Source organism: Ischnura elegans, chromosome 1 (genome assembly GCF_921293095.1).
Source record: "Ischnura elegans chromosome 1, ioIscEleg1.1, whole genome shotgun sequence".
Classification (NCBI taxonomy): domain Eukaryota; kingdom Metazoa; phylum Arthropoda; class Insecta; order Odonata; family Coenagrionidae; genus Ischnura; species Ischnura elegans.
Window position 1 is genome coordinate 156970776 of NC_060246.1, and position 25875 is coordinate 156996650.

Sequence of the window (25875 nt, forward strand, 5' to 3'; positions counted from 1 at the left end):
CTCTGAACGGGTATTTTAAAAAAGCAATAAACACTAATCTAAAAAGAAAAATCAATGAAACCCAAAAAAAAGGAAACTTCAAGAGGATAAAAATTGATACAATTAAATATAACCCCTACTATCGCTTCCCGGAACTAAAAAGGATTGTAATTAAAGGATAAAATTTTGATCCGCATCAAATTGTTCTCCTCCCGGTCAGACGCCGCGGCAAGACTTTCAGCTCGACGAGTTCCGAAGGTTCAAAGGAGTTTCTTCCCTCGCCGAGCCTCCAGCGATGTCGTTGCGCCTTCCGCCTGAAGAGGAGGCGCGGATGTCCCCTGATTTTCAAAATTCCACGCAGACGACGAACCCCACCACGAAGAGAAGCAGCCTCCCGCCGAGGTGGTTAAAAAAAGAAATCCCACGACGAGAGACCGCCGCCAACGAGACGAAATCCGCCGCCGCGAAGGAAGAGGCCGAAAGGACGTCGAAGCGAAGATTTTAGTTCACCGCGCCACCGCCGTCGCCAGATGCTCCCCGCCATAGCTGTCCATGAGGATAGGGCAAACTGGTTCCCTCCGACTGGATACCCTCTATAGGTGCGGTAAGCTGTCCTTAAATTTGATAATTGAATTTTGAATTGTGAAATACAGTAATATCTCTTTATTGTTTTATTTTAAGACGTACTGGTGAATAATATTGCATAAAATGAAGAATTAAAGTTACTATATCGTTTTTATAGGTGCGGTAAACAAGTAACGACGGGAATGCGCATCGATTCCATGATTCCTAACTGAAATACAAGATCTTTGACACCAAGTTTTCCGTTGCTTGTGGTTTGAAATCTGTCGTGCCTCATTGCTTTTTTTAAAGGAAAAAAGTGTTGAAAATGTGCTTCAAGCTAAATTTAAAGTGAGATAACGCTTAATGTTACGTAGTAAATGTGTTGTCAGTGGCTGTCAATCAAAATGCAGTGAAAAATTCCGATTTCCGTGACCACTCACCAGGTAAGGTTTTGTTGATTTTGTCATACCTTCATTTGATCTGTCATTTTATGGGGTTTTTGTTGCTAATGTTGCCATTATTTCTTTAAGGCATACTCAACATAATTATCCAAGGATGTCTACCTTGAAAGAAATGGCTATGTTGTTTGTGCGGTTTGACTGCACATACTACTCAGACGGCTACACAGGCTATGAAAGTGGCTGTAAACGCCGTGTACGCGGTCATTTATGTCGTGTAAGTATTTGATATATGTAGTGTTCAATTTCTGGATAAAAATATTGTCTGAAATGTTTTAACCTGCGCGATTGTACGTAGATGTGTGTTTTCTTTTGCTGTTGGATGTAGTTGAGTACCTAACTGCGGTACATATGTGATTAATGGTCGCTGTGTTATAGTTAATTGACTTGTCAGTTTGAGTTTATTTACCAATGAAATGATAATGTATAAAGCCTTGAAAATTGAGATAAAATTTCCGGTATTAAAAACTTAAGAGCTATATTAGGTGACGGTCTCAGTACAACTGCATTTTGTGTAAGTGATCATGACGGTGAATTAACACCGACGTTAAGGATATTATTTACATTGTGCTGGTTTATATGTATTATGCTAATTTGTTGGCAATTTCGTTTACAGCGAAGTGCCAGGACTATTGTTTTTATGCCGATATTCTGCATGGCTTCTCGAAATGGAGTGCATACTCAGCTTTATTGAAAGACAAAAACTGTCCCTAGATTGTGATCAATTCCTCCACTGATTATTACTTATCTTATTTGTATTGCATTGATTTGGCAATTTTCAGAAACCATGTTATACCATAAATGCTGATAGCTCTTTAAAAATAAATTTTTGGCCCTCTCCATTTAAATAATAAAGATGTATAGGACCAAGTTATAGCATACCCAAGTTTGTGCGGGTCAGAAACTAATATTGTGGTGGCATTGATATGGAATGACTCGGGCATTCCTTGGATTTGGTATTCAGTATACCGTTTTCTTTTGTGCATGGCTTTCTACGTGACATCAGAAGAAGTGGTGAGAATTATGTGGCAACCCTAATTTGTTCTTACAAGATGTTGCTAAGCTAAATAATAACTTCATTATTTGTGGAAGACATTTTTTCAGAGAGTAATTTACAAATGAAACCCTCAGTCAAATTTTAATGCCGTGCCATCTCTGTTTTTTCTGTTGCCTCTTATAAATCCATTTTAAAATTTCCTCTGGTGTGAATATGGTTGCTTCTACATCACATGGTAAAGAAGGTGAAAGCTCTTGCATATCACAAGTAACTTTGTATCTACTCATCCACATTGATGCCATTTTATATTGTGCATGAAATTCATAATTAATCATATAGCTTTGCCAGTATTTTTTCTAAGCAAATTATGTCCATGTTATTCTATGAAATGGTTGCATTTCATAACAGAATAATCAGCAAATTGCTATTACATATGCATTCAATGCTTTCATTTTGACCATTATCATCAAATTAAAGTTGCCTTTCACATTTTTTGCAGCTAGATGCATTTTGGTGACCTCAAGTTAGAATTCTCCTCACAAGGATGGTGGAAGTGTGTTGCTGTTTAACTAAAGGTCATGTAATTATTATTTTATTTCTGCTTACATTTAGATTTTATATCTCTTGTGGCCCTATACCACAGGGGATTTAAATGAACACTCTGCTGCATCTTGAGTGCATTTTAGTATGTAGTGATTATGCAGTATTTCAATCTCTGGTGGCCATAATAATTTAATAAGTATTACCTTCTTGAGGCCATTGGCTTGTTCAAAATGTCTCTCACCTGCATTTTTTGTTTCCATATATATTTTTAATTATTTGTTGCTGCAAGATGGATCAGAGACACAACGTGAAGTACACTGTCTGTGCCCAGTTTAATTTTTTATAATAATATTGACAGAGTTTTGGGCCCTGTACGTATATTTACAGGCATATTGGAATTAGCATACAGGAATATTTTTTACACTGTGACCTCAGGGAAAATTTTCTGCTGTGTAAGTCATTTGGAACTGTCATTTATCTGCTTTGTACCACTGATTTGTATGTGCTTTTGAACTACTGTGGAATTGAAACACGGTACACAGCAGTTCATGACGTCATAGCATCCTACCATGTCATCAACTCATTTGTAACATATTTTGAACTGCATTGTATTTCCATTGGAAACTGCTATGGGACTCATTTGGATTTAAATTTGGAACTCGTTTGTACCACTCGTTCATCCGTTTTGAAACTGATTTGTACCAGTTGAACACCCATTTGGAACTCATTTGTACACCATGCCACCTGCTTTGTAGCAGTTCAAGATGGTGTACTCAATTTTCTTGAAGATTATTTTAGTCTGTTTCGGATATTTAGGTAAGATGAATATTACGAATTGAAGTGCGGCAGTGCCGCCGTTTCGCAATAGCTCCATTGCTTTGAAAAGCATTAGCCATAAATGAAAGACCTTCAAGCTTGACATGCTAATCACAAGATTCATGTTTTCTTCCTGCGGAGTGAGGGGTAAGTCACTTTGGTGGTCAAGAAAGTCCTTATCGAGAGCTTAATTCCGATCTTACGTGGTTGATGTGGATCATTCAGTGTCCATTTTTGAGTGAAATGCCTTCGTTTCTGAAAATTTTTTCTTGAAAACCGTCATGTTAAATACCTGAAAATGCAATGGGAAATGCGAAAAAAGGTCTTTCCGGGTAATCGAACTTGTCAACCTCGACATAGAAATATATTTTCGAAGGAGGGATTCATGGCGAAAAAATTCAGTCCTAAAATACGGATCCAAATATGGACATAAACCATTTCCTAGGGATCGCGAAGACAATACATCGGTATGTTTTATCATAGAGTAAGTATATTATATACTTACTCTATGGTTTTATGTATATTAATCTATGCAAAATACTTCTTTTCCGGTAATATCAAAGAACGAAAGCAATGAAAGAAAAGGTTGCAAAAATGCCGTAAAATTCGCAATATTTATAATTGCGAAGTATACTTTGAAAGTATAGACATTGAATTTTTACGATAATAATATACTTGGAAACGCAAAAAAACGCGAGCGCTATGAATTTGTTATTGAATACCTTTATTATACGCAACCGAAATTCTCGGTACGTAGTGAAGAAAATCTTGTCGCATTTCAAATCGGACCCAAAAATACGATTTAAGCCACAAGGAAAATAGAATAATTTTTAAACTAATTCGAGTGATTATTTGGGACTTCCGTTTCTATTAACTGACTTGAGATTATTTCTTAAACCACTTATGCATTTTTATTGCATATATTAAAGAATTTTCGTTTTCTCGACCAAACGTATCAGACTGAACCTGGCCATGGTATGTTGGCGCGTAGAAGACAGTTCCAAAACAAATGATGACTTATATAAATCGCATAGATTTGTTCACAAAGAATTACAAACGTATGGAAAGCCGTTATACATGAATCTTCTCAGTACACAACAGTTACAATATGAATGATGACGCCCGGAAATCCTGTCATCTCATTCAAAGGGAGTTCCAAATGAATTTTCTCCGTACACAGCAGTTACAATACGAATGATGACGTCTGGAAATCCTGCCGAATCGTTCAAAAGTAGTTCCAAATGAGTAGAAAGCAGTTCCAAACGAACACACTCTGTACAAAGGAGTTCCAAAGGGGATCACAAATGAGTTACAAACGTCTTCATATTTCTAATTTTTGGTACAAATGAGTGGAAATGAGTTTCACAGCAGTTCCAATGCAGATTTTGGTGTTCCAAAGCAGTTTCAAAAGGGTTCCAAAGCAGTTGCAAAGCAAAAATTTTTCCCTGAGACAGTACCAAATATCTTAGATAATATCTTAATGTGAATCTTCATTGGTGAGTACATATTACAAGAATAATGAAATTACTACTGGTATCCACTTGATTAGGAAACTTACTTGCCCCAACTACCTCCACGCAGACTGGGTCTTATCAACTATGCACAAATTCATTCCTATTTAGCCTACAAAATTTTCTTCTAGGGAAATGCTAGTGTAGCTAGAGATGAAGCAATTTCTATGTGAAAGGTGGCTGTTCAATCATTGTTAAGGGTTTCAATAAGGACACTCACTCTGCCATGTACTTATTATATTGTCATGAATTTTTTACGTTTGTCTGTTGTAATCAACATATGCTGATGCCTAATTCTGCTATACATAGCCATGTGAAATGTGGTAAAGAAAATATTCATCTGGCTAATCAGCCACTGAACATAAGAAAGGTCCTCAATTCAGCCTCAATGACCTACAATGAGATTCCTAATTCAATTAAACATTTAGCCTGCCAAAATATCTTTAAAAATAAATTAAAAAATCTGCAAATTCATAAATGCTACTACAGCATCGTCGAGATTTTGTATGATAACTTTTTTGTAATCTGCATTTTACTGCTTGTTTCTTCTTTTGTGTGTATTTTTTCTATGATTATGACCTATGCTATTCATGTTAACCTGCAGGACATAAAACGTTGGTATTATTATCATTTTTTAATAAGGATGGTGGTGCGCTTGCCTTTTTTTAATGCAGATACATTAATGTTGGTAATTTCTTTCAGGGTTTCTTTGTTGGAGTAAATATCAAGGACCATCGCTGTGGAGAACATTAGTGGCTTTTATTCCCCTAAGCAATGACAGTAAAATGTATTTTATTGGAATGTGTGATGTATTTTTAATCATCATGGATTCATGTTGACATCTGCTGTGTCTGACTGCAATTGTATTGATTTTGTTGTGTTTACTGCTCATTATTTCGTTTATTAAATCTTTATTAGGAAGTGCAATTTTTTATTTATTTTCTATCTCCCAGTATACCAAATCGTGCAACCTGTGATTTATTGCAGCAATTTCACTAATAATCTCCAAGCTTCGCAGTACTCAGAGATTATTTGGTAAATATCTGATTCTACATAATGATCAGTAATTCTCAGTGAATAAATTCCTATTAGGGTGAGATGTTCCAGTTTCACGATGCTTCAAACAATAAGTAAGTATATTATAAAGTCCAGCTGTATAATTAGTCTTTTAATTTCAGGGAATGTTTTTTTCTAGGGAGGTTTGGTCTATTGCAATTAAAATTATCACTTTTACATATTTGATATGTTGGTGTTACTTTGAGTTGTAATAAACCAAGACTCCTTGAAAAAAAATATCCCTTTTAAAACTACTGGAATTAATGGAATAGGCAGTGAGGCCGATTTGAATTTTCCGGTGACAACTAACGCCATCTATTGCTGCGTATGAGCACTAGGTCGGCCGGGCCACGAATTTAACACAGTCGACACTCCTTGCTCCCCGCGGAGGTTTGAATAGGATTCCCTCGGAGAGCAGCCGGCGTCCCGAAGGAAGCAGCGACGCAGGAAAGGCCGAAAAACAGATAAAACGCATGTTGGATATTTCTTCCAGATACATGAAAAGCTCAAAACAAGGTTTTTACATATCCCCCAATCTTTCGCGGGGGGGCATGATACGTATGGCGACCCACCAGTATCACACTAAAATGGCTACACTTTGATCTTAGCTATAAGGCCGAGGAGCCGTGCCCATACGTTTATAGAGTATTATTCAAATACATTATTAATCTCAAAACATGAGTTAGATACAGATCCCCCAACCTTTCGTGAGGGAGGATGATACAAGAGGGCGACCCACCAAGTGTGGGCCGCCCTTGTAATGGCATTGGCTCTATTACATTGTATTTGGTGGCCCCTCACTTAGGGGCCACTTGTCACCGCCGGCCTCGAAGTGAAGAGGTCGGGAATTGTTTCAAAGTCTATAGTCCACTTCACTAATTTTCACTCCTTCATTTTCACTTATATATCATTCATTCAGGGAGGAAATAAATCAACTCATTCACTCATATTTATTTGCAGATCAATCATTCGTACCATACACGCATGCGAGGCGGCCACTTATACCCCGTGTCCGCCCGCCCTTTCATACCTGCGCCGTGGCCACTTACACACTATGGCCACGAGCGCATTTTCTCCTTCGCGACGTTCTTCTGTCCGGTCTTCCCCGTCCGTCAGCGCGTGGAAGGCCACCTAGTTCCACGCGCCACCACTCCACGAAGGCAGTTGCCTGCCTGCAGGCGGTCGCCGAGCGCGTGAGGAGTCCCCAGGTCCACGTGCATCTCTCCTGCGCATCCTGCTGCTGGCGTCGTCGGCATGACAGGGGGGTCGGGGAGGGTGGGGGGGGGAAAGAGGGGCGGAAGCACTGGAGGTTAGGCGACATTCCTCGAATTCCGCCGAAAGCAGCCGCATTCTTCTCTTCCCCCACTACCGCAACAGCGGCGAGGAGACACACACTAACGCAACATTCACACACATTTGCCCTGGCATTCGGCCATTCCCTCCCCTCCGTAGCGAGCGCTTGGGAATGGGCAAAGGAGGGGAACACCTGCCTATCGTGAGAACGGCCTGCAGCGAAGCCGCCGCCGGCTCGCCACCTATGCGAGACTGCGGCCGGCGGGCGAACTAAAAACTTCGGCGGGCGACACCGCACGATGAATAAGGCCATTTAAATCCCTGGGCGCGCGTAAAATTTATTTACACTACGCCCAGGGAACATTCACACATTCGCCGCGACAACGAAAGACCGTCTCGTCGATACTTACATCGTTGCCGCGACGCACACACGCATGGCCACATCGCGTCACACACGGTGCCGCCCCCGACACAACACATCCACTCGAGGACGGTGGGGAACATATGCACAATGAAGAAGCGAAAACTCACACAATACACATACACATTGACTGCCTGTGAGTATTCCCTTCACTTCACGCAATATATACAAGAAACATTCACACTATGACACGGTGCCCCGCCTCACAGTGAATTGACGCATTGCGGTCACTGCCCGTCGCACTTATTACACTCTGAGGGGGTGCCGTAGGGGGAAAGTCGATGCCAGACCGTACTTTCACATTCACACAATTCAAACACTCGGGAATCTCACGGGCCCTAACCTAACACGAATTTATACACATATAAACTCTCGGGCGGTGAGTGGACGACCTCAGGAGAACATGACACAGGGGCAGGGATAAGAGGGAGTTGCGGGAGGGCAAGGGGGGCGTCGCGGTCCCTCGGCGTCCGTGAACTCGGCTCCCCTCGTCCAACGATGGGATCTCCGTCGTCCGGAACGCCGCCTTCCTCCGACGCCGCGTCGTCCCCGGCGCCTCCCGCTTCCGGCTGCTCCGTGGCTGCACCTCTGCTCCCTGCCCCTCCTCCGGCGGTGGGTGCGGCAACCCGGATGGGAGTATCTGCTGGCGGGTAATGGCGGACCCCGGTCATGTGCCCGACGTATATATCCCGCGACCACTTGATGGCCGCGAGAACCATCCTTCGTCGGGCACGGCGAATGCGGGATTTAGGGATGTGGAGCCGGGCGAGGAGTGTCATTCTCCCACGTCCAGCTCCCCAGTGCGCCTACCACCAACGCGTCGAGATGTACCTCCATCTCGTAGGCGCACCTGACCCGCATTCGATCGACCAGGGCGGCGCATTTCTCCATCTTCTTCGCTTTCGCTGCGGCCATTGCCTCTGGTCGGTTCTCGAAGGGCACGGTGGTGTCGATCACGTGGATCACGCCCCTCGGAACCTCCCAGATGACCATGTCGGGACGCAGCAGCGACTCGTCGCCATGTACCCGCTGATTTATCCGCACCTCCCATCCTTGCGGCAGCTCAGCGACCAGCAGACGGATGATCTCGTCGTGGCGCCGGGTCCATCCGTCCGCATGCGGCAAGCAGAGGTTCACCACATGCGGCAGGGTCTCCTCCTGGTGTCCACAGACCCGGCACCGAATGTCTCCTCTGGCCGCTCTTCTTCTTGCCGCATTCAGGGAAAGAACATTCAGCCGCGCTCTGTGGATAAAGCGCCAGTCGCAAAACCGGATCCCCACTCCTCCCGACACCCAGTGGTTCGAGTCCGGGTGTCGAGAGCTCACCGCTATCATCTTGCCTTGATCCGGCTTCGCGACCAGCGAGCGCCTGAAGCCCTCCCCCATGGCCGCCATGATGCTTCCATGCAGCCTCCTCCGGGCAGAGGCCACACCGAGAGAACACACCGGTTGAAAATGGCCGCCAGCACCTCGCCATTGATGTCAACACGCCGGTATGCGGAGTAGGGCACGCCGTCAGGTCCCGGAGCCGACGCCCGCGTCCTCTTCAGCCGGTCGATCACCTCTTCCGGTGTGATCGGTGAGGTGATCTCCCGCTCGCCGCTCCCTCGACGTCCTGGTGGGAACTCCGGCATGAAAGCCGGCCGTGGCTGCGTCGGATCGTAGGGGGTAGGGTTTGGTGAAGTGGGCCTCCAACGATCCCAGGAGGATTTCACGAAGCTTTCCGGTCGGGCCGTAAATGCGGTAGAGTGCGAGAGCTTGCTTACGACGGCAAAGAATGAGTCTTCGTCGTTTGCCGTTTGGAGGTCACGCAACCACTTCTCCTGCCTTACACTCAACGCCCCCTCTCCTTCGTCGCCTAAGGGTGTGGGTAGGGGCACAAACACTGGGGCTGGGGAGCCGGTGACACGTACCGGGGGCCAGCAGTGGGCCGAGGTCTCACTACCCACTGCTGGGGGTACTTGGTTCATTGGCGGAGGGGGGAAGGGGTCCGCCTGCGTCCACCGTTTGGCCTCCATCCCGCAGTGGATCGGCCACTTGGCCCTCTGCGGCCCCCAGGGAAGATTGCCCCGGGCGTGTGGGGGCCAAGCCACTCGGGGCATCACGGGGGGCAACGGTAGCACGCATCATTGCAGGGTTTTGGGGTTGGGCCGCTGGGGCCGATCTTGGTTGCGTCGGAGAGTGGGCCGAGGGATGGGGAATGACGTCACCATTACCCTCCTTCTCCGCACTACTTCCTACTCCGGACGAGAGCTGGCCACCGCGCGCCAATGAAAGCGCGGCTGCAGCTTTCGTTCTCATCGACGGTTCTCCTGGGAAACGTGAGAGGTCGGGGGGTAACACCACTCGCAGCTGCGCTCTTCCGAAGAAGGGCGCGCAGCTGCGCCACTTCACTATTGGAGAACAATGGTTGTGGGGCTAAGGGTGATAGCTCCCTGGCGGGGCGCATGTCTTGTCGTCGCTGAGTAGGGGCCGGGGGAGGAGGGGGGGAGGGGTTTAGGGCGATGAGTGGGAGGGGGCGGGGGACGTTGAAAGGGAGGTGAGCACTGGGAGTGAGTGGCCTGGCGGGCTCCCGCGCCGTCTGCTCCTCTCGACGTCGCCTCTTCCTCCTCTTATTCCGCTCCCGATTCCTCCGCCACCTTTCCACGATGCAACGCGCACGTGGGGCCGGCCGCGCTCCTCTTCCAGAAATTAGGTGTCCGAGACCGGGCTCAAATCTCCGACGTGGCAGCGGGGGGCTAGGGGGGAGGGGACCGAAGGAGCCACCACACCGGGGAGGGGAATTTCGCGGCGTGAGTATGAGTTCCGTCCTCCGAGACGACTCTCACACTCGCTCACACGAGGCGACGCCAGGCTGTCCATCGCAGACGCAGCTGGGGATGACTTCGGAGCACTGGGAGTGGGGGAGACGCGGGAGGGGGAGGGAGATTGCGTCGGGAGGAACACAATCTCCGGGGATGATGCACGGACGCTAGGGTAACGTTCCGTGACACCAGGGGCCAGGGGGAGGAGGCGGGGCAACACGAGGTCGTTGACAGGGGGGGCACTGTCAATGTCGACACGGAGGTCGTCCGACGCGTCACTACCATTGGCGGATCCCGAGGGAGCACTAATGGGGGATTGGAGGCGCACACGTGGGGAGGCGAGGAAGGCGGGAGAACGAATCGGGGCCGAGGCGAGGGCTTTTGGGTCCCACGAACCGCCACTCCACTCCTCTTCAAGTACCTTCCGCCACGACCGTGTAATACTCCCGGCAGAATCCATGGCGGGAAGTGGAGATAGAGGTAGAGGTAGAGAAGTAGTTTTGGTAGATGAGGGGAGTTTTGGGGGCGTGCCGATGACGATACACTCCCCTCCGTCACACACCCGACAGAATCGGCCCCCCGATTTTTGGCATTTTCTTAAAATCCACAATTCGCGAACACGGCTCCAAAATCGCTTAGGTGGGGGCTAACACAGGCACAAAAAGTATCCCAAAGTGTCTAGAATTTCCTCATCGCGGTAGTCAAAATCGCGGTTAGAAAATGTCAGGCTCTGGGGGGACGCGGCGCATCCTCGTCGGCGGGCAGTAGGGCAGGTATCCAAGGTGCCGCCGTGGTCTACCGGGGCTCCACGCATAGCCATTAGGCCGAGGTCCTGGACATAAGCTGGCTGGTGTCGTCGCCGCCTCCGCGTCCTCGTCACCTGCCGCAACTCGCCTCCTTGGCCTTCCCCAAACAGCTGGTGGCGCTTCATTTTGTCGTTGGGGAAGCTCCTTCCCACACCGTGGTTTCCCTGTTTTCAAGAAATACATCACTATCATTAGTCCTTAAATAAATATTCATAATGGCCAAATAATTATTCATATCATCATTCACACTCCCATTTACTCCCTCATTCACGCTAATATCGTCCAATTCCTTCCTTACGTTCTATCAATGACTTTTACGCTATTACTTTCTGTTTCTATCTTTAACATAAAAATGGGGAAAAACTAATAAATTATTTTGACTGATACGAGAGGTTTGTCACAGGTTTAATAGTAAAATTGAAGAGTTGTACGACATCGATGACTCTGCAACAGTAGATTAGGTTATTAATTAATTAGTTCCTTCTTTGGAAGAATTTCTTCCTCCAATATTTCGTGAGAATAAACCAGCGAAGTACGAAGTAATATTTCCTCTTGAAGATGTTTGTCTTACATATAAATTGGAGGCTTGCGTAGGAACTCAGCCAGATAGTCCTTTTTGAGTAGACAACAGCCAGACTTACTCAAAAAATTGACTATGGTGGAACCATTAGCAATATAAGCCAAAGCTTCCCCTGAATTTTTTTTTGTAAAAAATAGATGAATGCGGAAGCATTTTTGTCTCCAGTAATAAATATGACTCTTGTGTCACATGCTACATAAAAGAAAAACGTTCTGATGATTTTAAGTATGCACAGCAAAATAATAATAGATCCGACCACGGCTGAGAAACAAAATCAGGGGATGATGTCATTTTATTACTCAACAAAAGGTTGTGACGACACGCTGGATAAATCATGCGCCACTTGTATTGTCGGAAACAAAGATATTACCTATGGTGGTTTTCTTATCACTTATTGGATACATTAGGCATTAATGCGTTCGTTATTTCCAGGAGCAGTTTGTATTGAAATCAAAACATACTCTTTATTGTTAAGAGAAGTTCACAAAAATTTGCCTTAGGAAATTCGGGAAACATTACCAGTCATTAGCATCAGAACCAGAGGAGAAGCGGACAAAAGAAAAAGTTAAAAAGTGTCATTTTCCCTAGAGAAATTATATTTAAACTTACTAATTTCGTGAAATTCGTGAAATAAATGAGTTTGCATCGCACATGTTGAGAGTATGTAACGAGAGATTTGAAAATATTTTGTTTTTAAATAGGAATATATTAAGGAATTTGGGTAAATCATTTTTATTGCCCGTTCTCAGTCCTTTTCTAACATCAGATTTTTATTATTATTATTATTATTACTAATATTATTGTTATTATTATTAAATTGTTACAAGTAGACCATTGGCCTAGTGGTAATATGTTGTACATATGATGCAAAAACAATAGAAAACATTGTAAGAAACCCTTGGTCCATACTTCTTCAACAGCTTTTTTTTAATGTTTAAATTTTTCGGGAAGAGCTCATAGTTTTGCTGGTAGGTCGTCCCAGTCCCTTATGGTCCGATTCAAGAATGAGAACTGATTCTATACTGCAGCGTCTTGCAAAATATGTAGTCTCATTCCCTTCCCCGCACTCACTCAAAGTTACTCACTCAAAGATACTCACTCAAAGAGTTACTCACTCAAAGGGCACTTGGGAGTGTTGGATGCATAAGGACAAATGGTTATCAAAGACGTACGGTACATCCTAAAAACAAATTACCCAACCAAGAAACTAATTCTTTTAAAATTGCACTGCAATTGCAATTTCCGTTTATTATTCAGTGACAATATACTACGGATAGTGGGTTCATTGACATTACACACAAAGAGACTTCTCAACTATGTAGTGACACATGCATTCAGGTGAAACACGAATCAATAGTTAAATGAAAGAAAGAAACCTCTCAGTGCTTTTTCGGCTCATATATTTTATGATTTTTTTACCCTTCGCAAACTGTTATAGGGTGGCCACATAGAAATTTCCTGACATTTCCCAGACATTTGTCAAAATTCATTCATTCATTCACAGAATTAATGCACGCTCATTTTAAAACAACTTCTGACATTAAATTGTAGAGAAAAATCCTACTCTCCTATTTACTCAAAACTTGAGTGGATTTCCATAAGTTCCTTATCACATTCAAATTTCTGTAATCTTTCCGATTTTTTAAATAACTTTAAAATGCATGAAATTCGCAGTTAATACTTTTCTCATTTTTTAATAATTTTCAAAACTAAAAAACCTTTTAAGGCTGAGTTCACATACATCTATTACAATAAAGATCTAATTTTTAATTATTGTTTTAATCAAATATATACGTTCGTAGAGATCATCAATGTGATTAAAAATTGAATTTCAAAGGAATTGTGCAGTTCACAAACGTCTATTTACACATTTCACCATGAGAGCAATCGGTTTATGACCAAATAGCTCAATTGCTTCGGATAACTACAGGAAAGAGATTATTAAACTTTCAGTTGTGCATCAAATTTTCCGTATCCTAAATCAATTCGGCTTCTCACTTCTGTTCAGTTGCCCCATATTAAGTTGTTGCAATGCAATGGGGAACTTGCATGGGTCGTCGATTGCTCTAAAAATTATTTTAAATAAGTAAAATGGGCATATTAGCTCGCAAAAATACCTTAAGTTTCTCCATTCATCATCAAAAGAAATAAAAAAAAACGATTTCAAAATCGAGAAAAAATTCTCTGAGCCGACCACTGCGCGAAGACACCCGAGCGTTGCCGAGGCCAGGCGTGACGTCATAGGTGCCTAAACAACAGTAGGGAGTAGGGAAATACGCTGAGCGCATGCTGTAAAATTTGTTTTGAGGGAGTATTTAGCCGCTCATCGTCGATTTATTTTGTTCTGTTATTCTTGGGCAAGTTTTCCTATCGCTATTGTGCCACGATTATTACTTGGGATATTAATAATGCGACATCGGGATGATGAAGAACAAGCGTTTCACTTCGTATGTTTTAGTTACCAGAAAAATGGATGATAACGTTTGCGCTCGTTCGATTTGTACACCTGAAATTCATCTACATCTATATAATACCCCGCAAGTCGCCTAAAAGGTGTGTGGCAGGTGGTGTTAGGACACCAGCCTTTTTTTAGGACACCAAAAATTGATGCCACGACCCTCTTGGAATTTGTTATGACAAATATTATTGCTATACGTCGGCGGCAAATCGAGATGTAAAAGAAACTTGTAATACTGGAGGATAACGATCGTAAGCTTTGCTGTTGAATTTGGCAACGGCGTATTAGCGGAGAAGGTAGTCCTATCCGTCCTACGGTACGAATTCACAGCAAGATATAGCAGTGACTCCTTAGTCATTGCCTCTGATTACTGAAAATCTGTCATGCCAGACTGTGATCCCTGTTATTACTTTATTGGCGAACCCCTGTCCATGAAATCTGTTAACAAGCCTGACTATTCCACAGATATGTAGATATTTAGTGCAATTCTTCTCTCTATCTCTCAACTTCTGCTTAAAAGTAAAAGTACCAGGGAAATGTGCGCAGCCGCATTTGAGAATGTCCTCTATGATGTGTACAATTACACTCGAGTTTTGATGATAATAATAAACATGTTAATACGCAACTGTTGACATCCTTATTTATGCATTACCTCCACTCCCCTATGACCTTTATTTTTAAATAGGTCCATGGTATCCAGATAATCAATTTCGGAGAGGAGCTCGTCAAGTAAGTGAGATGTCTAAAGCTACCGGAGTGATATACTGAGAATTTGGTTAAAGCCTTAGCCAGCTACTTCATTCCGATCAGATTTTAAAACGTATTAATTAACGTATCGTGGAATAATTTATCATATATTTGGAGAAAACTAATGAGCTGTTGCTTTTCAAAGAATTCCCCGCAGCAAAAATGTGTTATTGAACAAGAAGTTCGAGCACTGCGTTTGCTTACTTTCGGTGGTTTAGTTTGCAATCGTAAATATATAAGGACGTTAAGAGCTGAATAAAGTAAATATTTGTGGTAAATATTTTAACGTAGCAAAGTAAATGCGAAGGAATTCGACAATCTAATTAGAAAGAATTACGCTCACTCCAGTTGCGATCGTTCAAGCGAACGACGAGTGGCAATAATCTTACCCGAGAAAACTTCACTGCAATAATCTAACCCTTCTCGTCGTGACGTCACGGCTGGTTGCTCAGGCCTTGTCTCTCGGTGGCTACGGTGCAACCGACGATCGTCGGTAGATACTGCCGTCGACGATCGTCGGTATCCGTGTACAGAATTCTGCCCCTGTAAGGACTTTCTCTAACGCGATAACGAATTATTGTTAACGGGTTGTTAACGAAAATCCTCTTTTGTAACGACACCTCTTATCGAAAGTGAGTTCCTGTAACTCACCTTAACGACAACTCGTCGTTGCAAAACAAGACCACGGCTCATCGATAGCAAACGATACACCGTTGGCGCCTGCGAGTGAGGCTAGAATTTTCAACCAATCGCAATGCCTAGTATTTTTCGTACGGTAGCATCAAGAAGCAGTGCCTAACTAAGGTCACTAATAAACAATAAATAGTCAACATAAATAAACAAGAAACTGGTTAAAACGCACCGGTCGATTTGGAAAAGAATAATAGATGATTGAGAAAACCTATATGAGTATTATTTCAGCTGTGAATTCCTTTACTGTTTCTATGATTTATCGTAATATATTTCCATGAGGGACGATCCATAAAATAAAATAAGGGTGCATATAAGCGTGTATATTCAAGGACTCGCTTTGCTCGCTGGGCACAGTGGTCTGGGGAGCGCTTTTTTCCGGACAAAAGTCGACTGTCCCATTTGTAGAGGTATATGATGGTGTTACACAACTTAAATATATCTTCTAATGCATGCATAATGACTTTTTCAAAAAATAAATACGCATTCGCTATTTTTTCTGAATAATTATACAACAACGACGTGTGATGCAATGGTGGTCTGAAAAACACTTACGCATTTATAAGTCGCCAAATCCAGTATTGCGCGAATGAATGGATGTTTTCTCACTTAGAGATAATTACATGACCATTATGCTTTGGGGGGAAATATCTTTAATGAAAGTATTTCATAGAATAATTAATTAATGAATCAATAATTAAGAGAAGCAAATGGATATGAGGAAGTAAAACAATTACTCTTCATCCGTAGTTTCTTCACTGTCTTTGTACACGGGTGCCGAGTCTACGTTTGGGGATGAGAGCAGTCGTAGCACCAAAAGGACAGCACAGTTTTCTTTTACAGAAAGAATTTCTTCTTAGGGAGGATAAAGACTTGCTGCCGTTAGAGATCTGGCCCCTTTCCTGATGGACATAGTATACTGATGTTTAGTCAACTTTGCCTCAATCATTAAGACTAATGCCGTCTGCATTGTAGGGAAGAACTACCTTGGTGTCAGATCTATGGATATTCCAGGCTTGCCTTATGTTTCTGGCTCTACTGGGGCTACCATGAATCGCCTCATCTACCAAATGAGCTGCATCGCTTTGTTTGCTTGGCCGAAGACTTGCGTTTGTCGTATAAACCTGTCGCTCTTCAGTTGTTTTTGTGTCGAGCAATTCCGTGGTTCTCCTCCGTTTTGATCACTCGCACAACGTTTCAAAATTCTTACACGGACGACTGAATGGACTACACACCTAAATAAAATCAGTCTTTTGATAGGTAATACTCTCATTTACGTAAATGCTATAATATATGCCATCGATAATATTGAACTTACCCGAGGTAGAGGGTTGAGAAGTTTCCGAGCTCGTTATCTGGGGTTCGATTTTTTCCCGCCAAAAAAATCAATATCTGAATTAAGCCACAGATTTTTTTTCTGCAAAAACACGATTATTGTTCTACGGCTCTTTTCCCATCTCAGTGTCGCCCGAATAATGAAAGAAAACAGCCAGTTTTGAATTCTTAGCTTCCTGTCATCTTTCACGTCCGACCTTCCTTGTGACCTTGGAGTAAGACACAAAAATGATATGATACGCAAGCTATGGGTTAATAATCCACTTAGTACGTTGCACCTCGGAATTAAAATCACTTCCACCTACCTTAAAATGTACTCATGTAGATGCTTGTAACGAACGCTGTCCTTTTCGACCCACTTCTCTCGTAAATTGAAAAAATATTCCTTCACGAGTGCCATATCCGAAGACTGGTTCACAGAAAATAAGTATTCAATTTTCACCGAAAAATTAGAGGAATCTTAACAATAGCTGGAGTTGTCGCACACTGGGAGAATCCTAGTGGCAGCCGAATTGTTAGTTTAAGCCGTGTCAAATAGGCTATATTGTTGCTGATATGGTCACGGAATCATGCAGTGTTTAGGCAAGGATAAAATTGTTGCTGATAATGCTAATAAATGAACCAATTGCGTCTGATAGAGAGACTCAAAACGGAGGATTTTATCAGCGAAAGCGACTTGCCGAGAGATAGCGCGCCATGGCGTTAGGATAGCCAGGCGTCTCTGTAACACATTTCGGCTTATAAATTAAAAAAAGGCAACTAAAGGCAGATAATAATAATAAGGCATAGAATGAATGAATGAGTGGTCGTTAGGGGATTTTATGATTTATAGATAGATTCAACAGTTGTCGATGGAAGAATATCGGCAACTTTTGGTGCATTATGTATCGTAATTTTCAAGTATAATTATCTCGAAGAGGACTTAGTCTGCTACTTACTCGTTCACCTACGCCTATAATAATTTTACTCTCGTGATTAGTAGTGACAAAATTATTTTTTTGGGAATTGTAACAATGTAAATTTCGGAGTGCATCTTCAGCCACGGCTTGTTTACATCGTTTGCCTTATTTTCGCTACAAGTCCACAACTTCCACAGTGGTAATTACTCAATTAGAAAACCTTATTGACGCTTTCATCGTATTTTGGGATGTTTGAAATCAATTCGTTGATAAAAATACCGAGATTACGCGAGTGTTGTGATAGTCAATTCCTGTCACATACTTTACACTTTCTAGTGTGAAATTCTTGAGCAATGATTACGGAAGTGTTAATGTTGTTAGTGTTATTGTTACTTATAATTATATTCTACGCAAAGCGAAGATAGGCACAATAAAGTAAACAGAAAAAAATGTGTATTTAAGGAAATAATATAAATATTTTCATAGTCACCCACCATGTTGAGGCATCGACTTACTGATTACACTCATACAAAAATCAAACGTAGCATAGGTTAATCGTTGGTATCCACAATTAGGCATAGAAAATCACTGCAATCAGCAACTGCAAATGATACTAAAATAAGTGTATGCACGTACCCATCGAAACACAGGCATGTTTTTCGATGGGACTTAGTTTAACAGCATTGCAAAAGTTAAAAGTGACGAGTTCTGAGTGAAAGAGGGAAACCGTTATTATTTCCGTGAACGGTTGCTTTAGCGTGCCAAGAAAAGGCATCTAAGAATCCGTCAGTGTTAGGGCCAAATCAGGGGTTATTCACTGGGCTTTTCTGAATAAAAAAATCAGGCGAAAATTAGGATTGTGTGCATTCCTAAGTCGTCTTCTCTGCACTAGGTGCTTGCCCACACAGAAAATAAACATCTATTAGATATCTAGTAGATATCTACAGATAGACAAATAATTATCTAATAGACATCTAGCATAGATATCTATTAGATATATTATTGCCAAAATAGCAGCAGTTCTAATAGATATCTACGGTAGATGTCTATTAGACATCTACTGTAGATGTTTATTAGATGTCTACTGTAGTTGTCTATTAGATATTTAATTATCTGTTTTATACTTATCTATATCTATAAAATAATTTTCTCATACCTATGCTTGATGCAATTAACATTAGTGAAAAAATTGTCGTCGTATGATTAAAATGAAAACTACAAAAAAATACCGCGACATGGCATTGAACTTGTGTTCCCCGCTCTACAGCCAAATGCGCTCACCACTACACCAACTGATCCTGTTGTAAAAATAGAGCTTTTTTGAAATATTATAACAATAGGGTGGTTTCCTATAATTTTTTTATTGCCTAAATCGACTTCTGGAGTACGTATTTCACACTTTTAGATTTTTAAATGATAATATCTATTTTTCGCGATTAAATGAAAAGTGAAAATTTTCAAGCGCGCGAAAACGCGACGCGTAAGTAGGAATGATGGGAAATCTCTCCGTACGTCGTATTTCTGGTTCCCCCTCCGCCCGGTGAGGTGACCTTGAGGCGAGGCTTAGCGCTCATACGTCGCAGGCTGCCAGCGGGTAGCCTAGTACCCTGCTGGCTGGTAGCGCTTGGCTTAAATAAGGATTATTAATACCTTATCAAACGAAGAAAACTTTCCGACCTTAGCCAGTTTTAATAAGTGATTATTAAGACATGTTTCCCTGAGCACTGCGCCTCATGCATGCATTGGTAACCTCAGACGATGTATAACTCCTATCTTCTCCTATAGAAACTAGGTCCCTGTGACGTCACGTGGAGTGGCATCGCATGGGCGCCAATCTGGCCCTTTTCAAATGAGGATAAAAATGGACTATTGCCATTCGTCTAAACCGGCATTTATAAAACGAAATAATTTGTATATTATGAATACACTAATGGTGGGTAACGAATCGCAATTATTGCCTTTCGTTTTCTTTGATGAAGGAAACTACCCTATTGTTAAAAATAACACCCGAAATTAATTAATTACAGCCAAACTAAGGCCCATTCAATGGAATCATGCCTCTATTCGTAGATGAAAATAGACAATATATAGATACAGTTGGCATAGTCGCCACGCATCGTTCTACACGTCGCCAATTTTTTTAAGTCCGCCATCACTCCAGTAAGGAACCAAAAAATTTGTCCCTAAATCAAATGTTATATCGCTTCCATAGCTCATGAATCGCGTTTTAAAACACACTTTCGGAGATGTATCCAAAATCGCCCCTTGTCACCTGCACATCTACCCCAGCAGCAGAGAAGGTTGCCTCAACGTTGTAGCAACTTTACTGATGTTGCATTGTAATGATAACGTTGATGCAACGTTTTGACAACGTTTAATGGCAACGTTACTTTGCAACATTGTGAGCAACGTTTTATTTGCTTATTACATTTTCCATTCCATAATCTAAGGTTTAAGCGTATCTAAAGTCCATGAATCGCGTTTTAAACAGCTTATTTTGGTATGCATCGACTTTCATCATTCGATTCCGTTTAGAATATTTTCAACGAAGGTGCCCGATAACTGTCTGAAAATCATCTAGGTAAGGAACGCAAAACGTTGTCCATAATCAACGGTTAAATTGTTTCCAAAGTTCTTTGAAAAATTCGTCAAACGACAATCCTTGTCGCGGCAAGTTTGCAGCAAACTTGCTGTGAAAGCTAATTCTGGCTTCAAAGCTACGTGCAAGCTTGAATAAAACTTACGAGATATGTGAACACATACTAGCCGTAGACTTTAATCACACCTGCAGAAGACATGCTATATCGCACCAATAGCAGATTTGTCATATCATACCTGCTGCAAAATTGCCATGTCATACCTGTTGCAAACAGCAAGCTGTATTTATTTATTTACGGGAGAACCCATTAGCCATATTCCTACACATAACTTCACTATAGACAACAGAAAATAATTAACACTAAGTATCACACACACATCATATTCAATAAACCCATTTAAAATAAAAAAAAGGATGCACATCATGATGCAATGCGATTGCAATGAATACATGTAGATGTACAAAGAGAAGTATAAACACTCTTCATCTGTGTCAGATATTTCTATGGCCACAGCGAAATATCTCAACAAGGAGAGTAAATTTTGGTGGCAAGCGGTATGTTAGATATGATTTCATTCTCACGTATTTCATATCAACGATCATATATTTCATATCCTCTGATATGATTTTCGAACTACCGCCCGTGTTTTACAACTATCGATCTATCGAAGTTCCATCGATACAAAATGTCTGCCACCATGATGATCAGCCCCCTCCAACTCGGCTGCTATGTCGTTGGTTGGCTGGTCCCAAAATCCTCCCACGTTATTCAATTTTTTTAGTTCGTTACAGAGTGGCGCTGCGAGCCTGTCGCGCGCCCAGTATCGCGTTGCTGTTACATTCATTTCAATGGTGAACCAGCGAAGCTCATCACTTGGAAGATGTGTTATATTGCTAAAAAGCTATTAAATTTGAAGATGGTTCGTGCATCGCGCTTTTGATATGTGTCTAATAATTCTACAAGATACAGGAAAACCAGGAAGGAATGCTGAGCTGAAAATAAAAGTTTTTTCAAAGCAGTGGTAAGTACTCAAAATGCGGTGGGTTACCGATGTTAGTTTTATGGCTCTATTAACGTTAATTTGGTAATTTTTTCGTGGTTTTAGATCTCAGTGACCTCGTTTTTTAGTTGAAAATATGTGTTATTCGCTAAGAATAAATTAGCGGTGCAAATAGATAGCGGAAATACTGCAGTATCTGCAATGGCGGCTTTGTTTACTCTTCCATGCATGCCCTTTCTCTTGTTTTTAAAGAGGATATGGCAAAGCATCCGATATTTATTTACGGAAATTTTTATTTTTATCTTCGCGGGAAATCAATGGTTCATGTTTTTCACATAATACCGAAATAATATCATGCCATGTTGCCGTGGAGGCATAGTTCCATCAGTTTTTACTAATTGTGTTATTGTACTTAATTACAATTGTAAAACCTCGGTGGTTTCGTAGCTCGCTTTGCAATTAATTGATGGCTTTAGATATTTAGTGAAGAATTTTGTGTCAGTACAGAAAGAGGAGGAAACATATCGCTCCACCACGAATTGAAAACTTGTATTATTTCATTCCTATTAGATACAGTTGTGCAGTGAATTTATGTTTTTATGATCATGGTGAAAGTGTTAATGTGCATCCTACTCTAGTTTTAGGACTTAATGACAGTGAAATTATAATGGTAGCTTCTGTTATCTGGTGGGATAAGATTTATGGCGCCCTAGCGATAGTTATGCTTGCATCCATGCTCATTTTATGCAAGTATTGATGTTGTTTAGCGTACAATAATATACACGGACTAACGGTGATCCGCCTACGGATGTTGAAATATAATTAATTTCATATTTTTTTTACTTCTGTGGATTTGCTGCCATTGCAGTTTAGAAATTGTTGTAGTTGTAAACAAAGTGCAACAACAGTAATGTGGTCAGGATATTTTTTGCTGAAAAGGGGCAGGGGTTACTATCTGTAATAAAAAAGGAAGTCATGAGAATAGAGTAAATGTTGGTAATATTAAGATTGAAAGGATGAACTTATCTCTTGATATTTGCAATCGAAAATTTGGCCCCACCCTTTCATTATGATATTTTTCTCGTGCCTCAAAGCCTCACATTTTTGGTGAGACATAACCTCGTGTAACGCCATTATTAGCTAACTGTGGAGATTTTTCGTGGTAAAAGTACTGTCATTCCACATTTATAACTGATACGACCTAGGATTGCAACTCATTTTTTTAATATATTTTTTTAAATTTTGCCTAATTTTGAAAAATTTCTATTTCTAGGCGGTCATTCATCTCCAGATCTTTTGGTGGAAGTGATACTGCCACAACCGTGGAAAACCCTCAAATCTTCATGAACTTCGAGATTTATTTACATTTTTCACACTTCCAACCTTTGCCCTTATCCTTTAAGCTCGCCTGTACAGTGTTAATGATAGTGCTTGTGCTTTCATGAATAAATGCATTTTAAATTTAACAACAATCACTTCCTTCAACTACCGTTCCCAGACGTCCCCTTTTCCTTTACATTGGTTGCTGTTTCGGTTGATCTTGTGATGTGTATTTCTGTGACTTTCTTGGGTTAAGAATTTAGCAAGGTGTTTTTGTTGTGCCCAAAGCCTTAATTAGGGTTCTCAAACGTACATTTTCCATTTAAGTCTTAATCTAATCTTAATATGAGTCGTTATGTGAAGCTTTCAGTAATTAATTTTGGGCCAGTTTTTCTCATTGCGGATCTTGTAATTTCTGAATCGGAGATAACCGTATCCTCGTAGCTACCAGTTTAGGATTGCCTGTTTAAGGTGACCTAATGAGAGTTTAAAGGAGATTTCTGCAGCCAAAACTTATTTCCCCATTCAGCATAATTGCGCTGGAGTTCCTTGGAGGAGGAAACGCCGACTCGATTGTCTGTATCGCCAATTTTTTTGGGGGGACCGATACCTTGATAATTATATGTCAGGCAGTATGCCGTTAGCGATAAATATATGATGATCAGGACGCAAATAACTTCTTTTTTACGAAGTAGAGCTAATAAAATACGACTGCTAGCAGACGACAACATCTCATTTTCAATTTCTTCTAAAGGCAATGTTTTTTGTACATGGACTTTCTAACTTGCTGTCAATGAAATTAAAAGGCTATTAAATTGCTTCTTAGTGTTCAATTCAGTTGAAGGCATTTTAAATTCGTTGTTCCAGCGATCAAGTATTGTATTTGGTTCAATGCAATTTCGTAATGCTGGACGCGCAAACACCCACTAGCACCATCTATCGGCGATTCCCTCGCACGGAAGCTTTAGGGCCACCTAGCGGCCGGGAGTTGGAGGGGGCTGATGATGATGTTTCGGCGTTGTTTACTTTCTTGCGTGCATCAATTTTCATTCTTGGTTTTACTCTCGCCCCAATTGAGTTGCAATCATTTGCATTGAGCTGCGAATCAATGGTCATCGGAAAGTGAGGTGATATGTTTGACTTTTGCGGAATCCTTCAAAATCCTTCGAAAGTGTATCATCCGCGGGTGAGTAATTTTTTTGTGTTATGTTTCGTATCAGGCAGAGTTTATACTTTCATATTTTTGTGAACTTTTTTTACTAAGTGGATTTCTTGAATGTGTGTTGCCTGCGCATATATCTGGTAGACTAGGGTTTAAACTTTAATAACTAATCAGATATTATAATTACACTACAATCCAAAGCTTACTTTTTATCAAATTTAATGGTTACTGTGAAACCGCGATTCTATAAGGCCGGAATCTCTATTATGGAGAAACTGTTGCCTATTGTAAAAATTTCAGCCTTTAAGCGGCGCGCTTTCACAGAAATATATAATGCGAAGAAATAAGTGTTGTTTTTAGCACAACGGCAATATCTGATTAGCTGGAAATTTTAATCGGAGGACAGTTTTCGTCTCATGGCGCCGTGACTCGTAATTGTCGAGAATAGTTAGGTTTATAACATATATGTAAGCTACTTCGTCGCAGTCATTGAATGTGAAGAACGTCATTAAGAATGCACAGTAAATTTTTGGAATTTAGTAAAGGGTCAATGCATATCAATTCACCCAGGAAATTTTCGGAATTACACCCACCGACTCGGATTTTTACGAAATGTTGGTCGCCTGCTACTACCACCTATTTAATGGCCCATGTAAAATGTTTCCTTTCTCACTCTCAGAGTTTGCAAGATATGAGGGGTCGAAGTTTGAAATGTTTGCCCAGAAGTGGCTCATTGCTTGAGATATTTGCTCATAGTTTGTTTAGTGTATTGAAAAAATGGTATCAACGTACATTTGACTATTACTGAGCATTGTGTGGTAAATGATAATACTAATTTTAAAAAAATATTTAAATAATACACTTCAATCATAAAGGTGAAATGAGTCCGGCTGAACTGGTGTTGTACAAAGTCAGCTTCTTTCATCGAAGTAGTACACTCTACCAGAACCCATGGGAGCTAAGAGGATCAGTTCAGATGAAAACTTCAGCATCACATTGTTTTATCAATGACAAACCAAGTGTAGTTGATTGAAGTGTCTTACTTAAATAATTTTGAGTTAGTATTTTCATTTATCCTATAATGCACAGTCAGAGTCTAATTTACGTTGATACCATTTTTTCCATGAACTAAACACTTGTAAAATAGGTGAATTCCAGGAAAGGAGCATAATTTCACGGAACATTTCCAAGACATTTGGGCTCTTTTCCTCTCAGCTGCCACAAGACAAGTATTGTTCTCATAAATGTTATATGAACAAGAGCCACATTGACTATTGTGGCTCTTGTTTGGTCTTAGATTTACTGGCTATTATGTCAAATATATCGTCATAAAGCTATGATTACACTTGTACTTATTATCTTATAATACAGGTCCAAATTCCCCCACGCTGAGGCAGAAAAAAGTAAATCCTGAAATACTCAGTGGCAATGCATGAGGGCTCAGGGGTGCCCTTCGAGGATACAACACACCGGGGCCGGGAAGTGAGCCAGTGGCTCGATCACCCGGGGAGGGGAAGGAAAAAGGAAAGAGGCACCGCCGCGATAGGAGCTCGACGACGCCTCTCGGGTAGGATAGGTTCGGAAGGGACGGGACGAGGGAAAGACACCTCAACGCTATAGAAGCGAAGAGGGTCCTACTATTACTCAGTGGCAGTAAAAATACCACCATTTTTATTTCATAGTATTTAGGAGCGCATATTTACCTCTAATTAAAGAAATTGGATGAGTTAACTAGTCTGCCTTTTGGTGATTATTCTGAAAATATGAAGAAATGTTTTTGAGCTAAAAAAAATCAGTCAATTAACAATTTTTGACATTATTTTGGCAATGCAGGGG

At 41.5% G+C, this 25875-nt stretch overlaps 1 protein-coding gene and 1 long non-coding RNA gene across 2 annotated transcripts; one reads left to right on the forward strand and one right to left on the reverse strand.

Moving 5' to 3' along the window:
• The first annotated feature begins 805 nt into the window (after window positions 1-805).
• On the forward strand, window positions 806-5762 carry LOC124153790. Its single transcript, XR_006863763.1, has 4 exons — window positions 806-986; window positions 1074-1218; window positions 2498-2578; window positions 5571-5762. It is a non-coding gene; the product is annotated as an uncharacterized LOC124153790 (long non-coding RNA).
• Window positions 5763-8385: 2623 nt separating this feature from the next.
• On the reverse strand, window positions 8386-8973 carry LOC124170218. The gene has a single exon (XM_046548960.1). The coding sequence runs from the start codon at window positions 8971-8973 to the stop codon at window positions 8386-8388; it is 588 nt and encodes a 195-aa protein (XP_046404916.1).
• Between the last annotated feature and the right edge of the window lie 16902 nt (window positions 8974-25875).